The sequence below is a fragment of the Doryrhamphus excisus genome, linkage group LG4 (genome assembly GCF_037039965.1).
Source record: "Doryrhamphus excisus strain RoL-2023G ecotype Guam linkage group LG4, RoL_Dexc_Guam_v1.1, whole genome shotgun sequence".
In the NCBI taxonomy this organism is placed as follows: domain Eukaryota; kingdom Metazoa; phylum Chordata; class Actinopteri; order Syngnathiformes; family Syngnathidae; genus Doryrhamphus; species Doryrhamphus excisus.
In genome coordinates, this window is record NC_136360.1 from 15,381,292 (window position 1) to 15,391,183 (window position 9,892).

Genomic DNA, 9,892 nt, shown 5'->3' on the forward strand with positions numbered 1-9,892 from the left:
CAGGTAGAATGAAGGTGCTCAATGTTCAGACGGAGCCCGTCACGTTCCTGTGTGTCTGTGTCTGTAATTGCAGGGCAGCGGATGAAGAGAGACGACATTCCAGCTGTGACGAGTCAGAGGAAGTCAACACACACACACACACAGCCAGAGGCGCATGAGCAGGTGAACACCAAGCCAGGCAGCTAAAGAGATCGGGAAGGGGGGGAGCATATCAGCAGACAGACAGAGGAGGCCGGTCTGTACCTGCAGGCAGTCAGCAGGAATGTCGTCCCAACGGGAGACGTGCATGACTTCACCTGGGCTTTGCTCTCTAACAACAACGTGCCAAATTCATCCTTCCACCATTCCAGATATGACAGCCCATATTCCCTGATTTTCCTTAAAAAGATGTTTTATTTCCATTTTATTTCCCGTTCTGGTCACCAAGCGTAGGGACCGTAAAGGGGGCAAAGATGAGGATCTCCGTAACGTCTTCCATGCTCTTCTTCAGCAGACGTTCATTGATGAACGGCGCCGCTGAGGAGCTTTTTCGAGCTTTGCGTCTGTGCCTTCTCGTATCCAAAGATGAGTCAGTGGTTAAATGTCAGAGCTGTCCATGCCATTAAGGCCAACATCTTTGATGGGCGGACACCCTGACCCCCACCCCCCCGCCCACTGTCGCTTTGCATCGCTTCCCGGCCGTCATCCATCTCCCACACATCCAGCCTGGTTGGAGGTTTGATGCGTGTGCAGACCTTGTCATTCACATTAGGGCCACATTGTCAGCTCAGGGCCCCCCACCCCTCCCTCCCTGCATGGCCCAGATCTTTCTTCCTGTCACTCCCGTCCCGCGGCCAGAGAAGACCTTATAATGCAACATCCCTCTCATCCACTTCTGTCAATTCAAACGCTGTCATTGTGATGGCGTTACATGAGAGCACACAGAGGCCAGCGAGGACCCATGCGGTGGTGGAGATGAGGTGTGTCTGCACCCCCACACAGAAGATGACGAGGCAGGTAAAAAAGCTGTGGTGTCGATGTGCTGTTACGTGCTACGAGCTTATCGACCTACTGGCGCCTTTGTGTTCTTTTAGAAGCTTCACTGCTTACGCCATCTTGACTTGTAGTCCTGTGGTTTTTCATGGCACAGTTGACCACCAAAACCTGTTACTGGTTGAAAGGCAAGCCTCAGGTTTACACCCAAGTGAAAGCCACCGTTGGTGTAGTTTGGTTCGGTCCCCCCAGCAGGAGGCCGTGGAGGCTCCTCCCCTCTGAGGAGACCACGCCACGACCGCTTGATGCAGCCGCTATGACTCACAAGTTTCAGGATGAATGCTTCTCTGCTACTTTAGAGGGAAGTAAAGCTTCTTGTAAACGCTAACATCATCATCATTATGATGAAGATGTGTCATGGTGGTGTTTACCAGGACAGGAAACGATAAGGAGGTAACATTTCTCCTTACATTTGCATCCTCTCTATTAATCCCATTGCCACTCATTTGTGGCTTCACGATGCAGTGGGTGTGCAGGTCATGTGGGGGCATATGCAAATGTATGTAAATATGCAACTGTATAACAAATAAGCTTACTTCATGTCAATCTGGGAGGCATGAGCCAAAAAGCCTCTCTAATCCATCCACGGTCGCCACGGCGTGTTTGCCGGCCCCGGTGAACATTCAACGCTGTCGGTGAGTTTATCTAAATGGAAAAAACCATCGACCGTTGATTGTACCTTGTGGCAGGCGCTCGCTCCCAAAAAGAACAAATGAAGAAATACTCCGGAACCATGAAAGGAAGCAAGATCTGGGCTTCCAAAGAAAAGACAGCACAAAGGTCACAATCAACATTCATTGCTGTCGGTGGGTTTAACTGTATGGAAGAGCTCACTGAACGATGAATGCAACTGTGTCCCAGAGATCAGCTGACCAGCCCAAGGAATGATGTCATCGTCTATGTCCGCCCCCCCCACCACCACCAATAACGGGCAAAAACAGCCCGCACCCACTGACAGGAAGTTCAGATTGCATCTCCATCACGCTGGCTGTGCTGGAGGCATTTGTGTCTAGCGGGGGGGTGCAGTGACAGCATATCATTATATCATATCAGTATGGTGTGTATGTTTCCATGTATTAACCAATATGGATGTGATATGTACTTTACATTAAAAATAAGAATAAAAGTGATATTGGGTCAACCAGTGCTAAGTATGATCTTTGCCAAATGATGATGTGGGTGCCTCCCTTTGGCCACTAGGGGGCAACAGTACACAGCACATGCAAGGAAATGAGTCATCCGGTTACGGTTACAATAGTCACGTGATCAGAAAGCTGCTCGTCACCAATAAAGAAAGCTCAACCAGCTAAGGTCCATTGGTCCTTCCTTCTGCTGACACCACCAAAGTTCAACCAGGGAAGTACAGACCTCCACTTGGGGGGGGGGGCTCAATCTGCTAGGATTACATAACATTCAAAGTCCATACTCTCAGTTCTAGGTTCTTGGCACTCATCTTCCTCCTCTTCTTCTTTGACCAAAAAGTATGTACGGTCTAATTTTGGTAATAAAAAAGTGTTGTTAAGTTTCAATGAATAAAGCTAGTACAGTTGCATCTGCAACGCCGTCTTCTTTAAGCACAAGAATGTTCAGCATCTTCTGTTTCTGAAGTACAGTACTATCTAATGATGTACTGTAATAAATAATACATTTTTGCTTTTATTTAACTATGTTATTTACCTGCACAAAAACTCTCACTCCATGGTAATAAAATAAGTGTAAAAAGGACACAGGGCTGTAGGACACAGTCGAGCGGCCAAAAAAGAGTAAGGTGGTACATCATTCCCAACATGATGAAATCCTGGAGGGTCTGCTGGTTTAGGGACAGCTTCTTCAATAAAAGTCAAGCCAAGTCAGGTTTATTTACATAGCCCTGAATCCCAAAGACCTCAAGGGACTTTACAAGCAGGCAACAGGAGACGACAATCGCAGACATCCCGATATGAACCCCCATCTGGGCAGGGAAAAACTCACAACCCATTTGAGGGAAAAAGACACCTTGAGAAGAATGTAAGTATATAAGTGATAAGTAATAAGTATATCTAAGTATACGGAAAGCACATTGAAATAGCATAATAGTCCATTTCATAGACATAGCCCTAACCTACAGCTTAAAAATAAGTCAAATCATGTAAACAATCATTTCACATTTGAAGTCTGTTGCTACGTAGCAGCTAGCGTCTAATGTCCACATCACCAAGGTTGACCTCATTGATGAAAGATGAAGAAAGAGCATCGTGTATAATAACAATATTGCTGCCATGAATGAATCATTCATCCCGTGCTTAGCCGGTGGTGCCGATGTTGGCGCCTGGGGCTAATGACCAGGTTGTGTAGTAATTGTACTCTAATTCGGCTTGTATTCATGTTGCGTGAATAAGCTGAGAACATCTGCTCTTGAATTGTTTGAGGGCCTTGCCCGTGGTAGATAATTAGCGAAACGGTTGGCAGCGCGGGCAGCATTCTAACAAGCGACTGCTAATTGAGTGCGTGTCTATGTCCATACTGGGCTAATGATGGGAGTGGAAGCAAGGCTACTGCATGATTGAGATTTACAAAGCGGAGTCATGCATATGCATGTTTACTAATTATGATCAAAAGAATGCCTGTGTGTACTTGAACTTCAATTAGAAATCTGTGTTATGATACTCTCCCCAAGGTAATAACGCTGCAGAGATATTTCAGTATGAAAGCAGTATTTTGGAATCAAACAATCCCCTTGGAGGAAAAGGTTATCTGGAAGCAGACTTCCATGCACTATTCATACAGAATTCCATAGTTGGCAGCAAAACAAAGACATGTAATGAACGTGTGGCGGCCAGCATAAAGCTTAGCGTCCATAAGTCCATGGCATCATCAGGCTCGCACTTGGGTCTGAAATGGTTTTGGTTTTACTGTCTGATGTCTGCCGGTCGGAGCTGTCTCTCACCTTCAGCCAGAAATATCTGCATGGCCCGGTAGAGCAGGTGGACGCCCAGCTCACGCTTTCTCTTCAGCTGCCAGTTGGACACCACGCCGTAGAAGTCACCCTTCTTCAGGTTGGTGAGCATCTTCAACCCTGTGTCGGGATTGGAGAGACGGCAGTTGACAGGCTGGTCTTGGAAACAACCTGACGCGTGTGCTATCATTTGCATATCATTTTCACATTTCACTGCAAAAATAACCTTCTCAGCAATATCACAGCAAAAATATCTCATGAACTTCTGATGATGTCACTCCATAAAAAACACCACAGCTTCAGTGGTATATTCCTGTGGCTCACCGATGGCCTCCACCATGCAGGCCTCTCTTGTGTAAGCCTCCACTGGAATGACGTTCTGGAAGCAATGCAGGGAGATGACCCCCTGCTCTGCCGTCCATACTTGAAGAATTTGCTGAACTTTGGGGCACAGTTTCTGCAACACAGATCAGAGGAAGCGCCAATTACTTACACCAGTTAGTCCTGTGTGTGCATCGCTACAAAAGGGTGGAAGTCGGAAAGTCATAAGGTGAGGACCAATAAGGTCTTGGACCTAATGCAGCACTGCATGTGTGCAGCACACCAATCAGGGTTACCTTGGAAGTCTTGTCTCCGCTGTAGTACTCCAGAGCCTCATAGAGATGGCTGTAAGGGCGAGAGCGTTTTCCTTTGCCCACATAAAAGATAGCACGGACAAATGTCTGGAAGCACTCCTGTGGGGTCATGGTTTGACTCCGGAACGGAAGATTTTTTGTCACCCTAAGAGGAAAAAAAATACATATGTATGAGTTTGTCCTTGCACTGCATCCGATTATACTGTAAGATCATGGAAGATAATAATGGAAGCCATTCCTCTATCGTGATTCACTGATGTACAGCAAGGTGAAGGACAGCACCTTGGGTCCAGCAGCAAGTAGTTGAAGCTGGACTTGATGATGCCTTCTCTCCACTTTCTGTTCTGGTCTGGTTGGTCAAACTGTTGGCACAGAGCCTGCTCGTCGAACTGGCAGACAGGAACCTTGAAAGTCTGCAGGGCCAGGTTGAGTTCTGGGCTATAACCTAGGCATGCTAAATACACAAAGAGAGAGCAGGAGAACAGTAATGGCAAGCTAAGGTATTTACCAATGCATCCAAATACTGATACCTGTTTGTGGCTTGTCTACTTGATCTTGGAGCTGTGATGATTTAGGATTGGACTGCTGCAAAAGGCAGACCAGCTTCCGCATGTAGACCGGCCTGGTTCGCTGGCTAATAGGGCCTGGACTCTCCCCGAGCTCCACAAGCCTACGTCTCAGCTCCTTGTCAGTCATTCCTTCGGTGTCAAGTACGACGCTGGGCTCAGCCTCTTTGCTTTTCTTGCTTTGAGGTGGCTTCTGGTTCTCCTTACCATCTCTGCTGTTCATCTGCATGGCGCGCCAGTCATAGAGGACCGTCTCCTCGCTGCTCGTGGTGCTCATGCTGGAACTGAGTGAGGTGTTAGCCGTAGGTGGAATATGGGTCTCAATCAGTTTGTGGCCTTGTTCCGTATCGGTATAGAGGTACTCCACCGGTTCATCAACATCCTCAATATGTGGTCGGCCTCCAGGGGTGTAGGACAGGTTGGCCAGGTGCTGTGAGCGGCGCTGAATCGATAGCCGGCTCATGCTGTACCTGGGAGTGCATCCGGTGCCCGGAGTGCATGGGAGGTCGGAGTCCTCCCTGGACCTCCTTGGGGAAAAGTAGCTTGAACTGGATGAGGATGAAACAGATTCTGGTTGAGAACTAGTGACCTCCGTGATCCAGATATCTTCCTTTTGGTGGCAACCTTCATCAGAGGCTTCATTTGCCTTCCTTGCTGCCTCATCCCAACTTGTCACATCATCAGTTGAATCATCCCTGCCTTGGCAAAGTTGGAGCTTTTGCTGTTGGATGGCCTGGATCACCTCTGCCAGGTTTCTTTCGTAGAGAGCCGTGGAGGAGTGGTCGTCTTCCTCCAACACAACCGTGTCGAAAAAGGTCTGCGAGCCGTCAAGCGTGTCGCCGTCTGGCTTTGTGAGGATGAGCGTATCAGCTTGACTCGAGCTCACACATGAACCTGCGCTGAAGGTGCTGGACTGAGTGCTGGGGTAGTCTCCAGACACGGACTCTGGTCCGGTGCTACTCTCGGAACTGTGTGCTGTGTAGCATCGAACCCGTGGTGAACTGTATGAGCTGTTACTCTTCTGAGATCTGGGAGTCGGGCGTTGCATTCTCAACGGTGTAGGTAGAGTCTCCTCAAACAGGGAAGACATTCCGAGGCTGTCTAGGTTCCTGCTTGTTCTCAGCAAGCAGCGGCTCTGCCTGGACGGTGTCCTATCTGTGACAAATGGACTTAGTCTGAATGGAAGCTCCCGGCCTTCAGCTGGACGACACGGGCTGTTTTCCAGGGGCTGATCTTCACTGGAAGTCAGTGTTCCAGGATCAGCGCAAGCCTTCAGCACGGCTGCGTTCTCATCGTCATCAACCTGAGGTTGACTTTCAGCTCTAGCAGATAGAGACGGTTGTTTTGGGTGTGTGGGAATATCCAGTGCGCTGGTGTAATGGTCGCTTTCGCAACTGCTGTAATGACTGCTGCTTCCTCCGCTGCTGCTGCTGGCCCCGCTGGGGTGTGCTGGCTCTTCTGGAATGTTCACATGAGCTTCTTTCACACCTTCTTCCACCTTTTCACAGTCACTCTTGTCCAAAGCACACCGACTGAGGACAGTTTTCTCCAAGTCCTCGTCTGTGCTTTCGCTATTCTCCCGGCAGAAAACAAAGACGTGATCTGGCGAGGTGACATCGATGCCATGCGTGTGTAAAACAGTCGCCAAACGATTTGCATCGAGAAAGTCAGGGTACTCGGACAGGTCGAAAGATAGGTTGCCGTTATCCTGGCTAGTGTCAACAGCTGGTGTCTGCTTTGGAGATTCAGGACTAAAAACCGGAAAATACTCATCCACATCACGGAAGCTGACACTCTTCCGACTGGCTAGCCTGGACGGGAATGCAGGGAGAGCCCTGGCTGACTTTTGTCCATCAGCTGGAGCAGTGGGTCTGTTTTCCTCTGAAGAGAACGCATCATCAGTAGCAATCCAGTTGTTATCTTTTGGAAATGGAACTGGGGGTTCCGCTACAGACACGCGAGTACTTGATAGCAAGGAGGCACCTTCAGACGCCCAGGGTAAGGAAGTGTTCCAGTGTGGATTATGTTGCTTTTCAGCGTACACATCAGAGGGTCTGGCGGACAATATTCCTTGGCATACAGGCCTCACGTTTATGTTGGAAAGGTTGAAAAATGATGAGCGCCTTGTGCTGCTTAAAGGGGCGTCACCGAAGTCTCTTGCCATGGCGTAGGAAGTGAAGCTGTAGTCAGACTCAGGATAGCCGGATGTGTCTGTGTCGTCGGAATATACGGCTAGAGAGACATCAGGAAAAACGTGATAACACAATGGCAGGCTGTGGGGGTTTTGGTATGATTAGTATCTGTATCTGTACATATCTATAATATCAGTATCTGATCAAGCTGTCATACTGGCTGTGCTCTGTGGACTAGAAGGTGCAAGCCAAACTAACTTTTGGTTGTTGTCTAACGTTGTGTAAACATTGAACAAGATACGGCACCGCTATGCTAATTCCAGTTGCCGTTTTACCTATTGGCCTTGGGGTTTGGCGTTACCAGAACACTATCCAAAACCTGCATGGATCGTGAAGTCGTTGAATTGTGGCAACAGACCAGCAACTGTATTTTTAATGTACAGTAAACCTCGGATATATCGGACTCGGATATATCGGAAATTCGCTCACAACGGACAGATAAAAAAGGCACCAATTTTTCTGTGATGCATTTCCAATAAAAATTCATTGCATATATCGGATTTTTTTATAACGGATTTCGCCTATTTCAGACAAAATCTCCAGTCCCGTTCCAATGCATTTCCATTAAATTTCCCTGGCATATATCGGATGGCCGCATCGTGGCGCTCCGATTCGCCGAATCGTGACAGGCCGCTATATGACGTCATTTGCAGCGTTTGTAGCGTTGCCTGCGCGTCCAGGTACATTGGAAACATAGTCAAGGAAGTGCCTTTTTATAACGGATAAAATCCGATATATGCGTAAAACGGACATTTTCCGGTATACGCATATAACGGATTTCGCTTATATCGGACAAAACCAGTGGGAACAATTGAATCCGATATATCCGAGGTTTACTGTATCACATTTGATGGCACCACCAGGCCTTGAAAGTGAAAATTAATGTAAAAAAAAAAAAAAAAAGAACTTACAGTATTTGAAATGAGGCAAGTCTTCTTCTTCTCTGCTCACAGAGCTGATCACGTAGTCCTGAAGAAGCTGAGCACATTTTTTATTGTCCTCTTGCTCTGCCAGCACCATTGGAGTATTGCCGTCCTGCGTGAATCAAACTGCAGTTATGGCTAAACTCTGTGCTCATGCCGTGATCAACTTAGTGGCGAAGCTGCTTACGTTATCTTTTATGTTGGGGTCGCCGCCGTTGGTCAAGAGCAGCCTCAGGTTTTGATAACACCCCCAAAGCGCAGCGATGTGGAGGGGCGTTAGGCCGTCTGATGATCTGTGAGGAAACAGCAAAATGACTTGAATGGTTGCTTCACCCGAGGCTGAAGAAGACTACTTAGCATTCAGGGTGTGTCACTCACCTCACATTTGGGTCGGCTCCATATTGCAGTAGCAGTTTCAAACAGCGAAGGTTCTTCTCGGTCTCTTTGCCCACAGCCAAGTGGATTGCAGCTGCCCCCCTCGTCCCCACCACATCAGGGATGGCACCCTGGGACAGAAGCAGCTCCACAGATCTGTCAAGTCAGAGATGCCTGTTTACCTCATTGGCACACACCTGCCATGATGCCTCCATTCAGTCCACAACACTTGAGAACAAGACTACTGAAAAGCCGTGAAAGCTCATCTGCATGAATCCATCTTTGTATGGTCCATCCTTTCACTGCACTGTTCTGCTCTGCAGTTCAGGAGACCCCGGGCGGAGAAGGGCCAGGAGACGCGGGCTGCCCGCCTTGGGGTCAGTGAGGCTGGCCGAGGTGCGTGGAGCCCCAGCGGATGCAGCCATGTCAACAATGCCACCCTTCAGCATGTTGATTTGTTTACATCCACGCTTACCTGAAAACTCTCCGCATTATGTGGATGACGGCAGTCTAAGTCTTTGTCCCACAAACAATGCTGTACTCCGGCGGCATTTCTTCAAACTTCCCAGTCAATAACGCCAAGTGCATTGTGACGAAAGCCACGAAAACGCGTGGAACGTAGCATATGTCAACATATATGTAACAGGGTCGATAATGGCATTGTAAATACTGCGTAGTCCTGCTAAACGTGTCTGAAATAGAAAGCAATTTGGAGGCTGCATCATCATGCTTGACATGCTTGGCAAAACAAAGAGAGGACTCTACCTTGGTTCTCCATTCTTCACAGCTGCACACAGTCGACTCTCCAGTCTCATGTGCTTTCGATTCATGACGACATCATTAGTTCACAAATTATCGACAGTATTCTCGGTTATTAGCATCTTGGCGCTACATCAACATCGCCCGGATCGCAGCTAGCAAGCTAAGCTAATAGGAGATGGCCTTTTGTGGTTTCGGTCGGGATGCAATACCACGCTTATTTGGATTTATTGGTATCGAGCTGCGTAATAAAATTTGTCTCATTTACAAAATAAAAAAATGCGATTCGCTTAAGTTCCAGACACCAATATCACGGCAGTAGCGCGTATTACGTCTATTTTGATTAAACTTCCCTCCGAAGACAACAAAACAGTCCTGATTGGATGCCGTTGCCGGATGTCCCGCCTATGCGCGTCCTTCATTGGACGATTGACCCCAATCCGATGCGCCCGTGTGGTTGAGCGACAAGTCTTCT

The 9,892-nt window shown here is 48.0% G+C and overlaps 1 protein-coding gene across 2 annotated transcripts; it reads right to left on the minus strand.

Moving 5' to 3' along the window:
• Positions 1 to 2,792: 2,792 nt before the first annotated feature.
• On the minus strand, positions 2,793 to 9,763 carry LOC131129711 (uncharacterized). 2 transcript variants are annotated; one of them, XM_058073512.2, is made up of 10 exons: positions 9,424 to 9,763; positions 8,662 to 8,814; positions 8,471 to 8,576; positions 8,272 to 8,395; positions 7,152 to 7,400; positions 5,133 to 7,049; positions 4,885 to 5,056; positions 4,585 to 4,747; positions 4,292 to 4,424; positions 2,793 to 4,087 (listed from the first exon to the last, which is right to left on the minus strand). In XM_058073512.2, exons 1-10 carry the CDS (start codon positions 9,486 to 9,488, stop codon positions 3,921 to 3,923), a joined length of 3,249 nt encoding a protein of 1,082 aa, XP_057929495.2. In that variant the 5' UTR covers positions 9,489 to 9,763; the 3' UTR covers positions 2,793 to 3,920. The 2 variants fall into 2 exon arrangements, with proteins under 2 accessions (XP_057929495.2, XP_057929494.2); XM_058073511.2 differs by having other exon boundaries at positions 5,133 to 7,400.
• Positions 9,764 to 9,892: the final 129 nt, after the last annotated feature.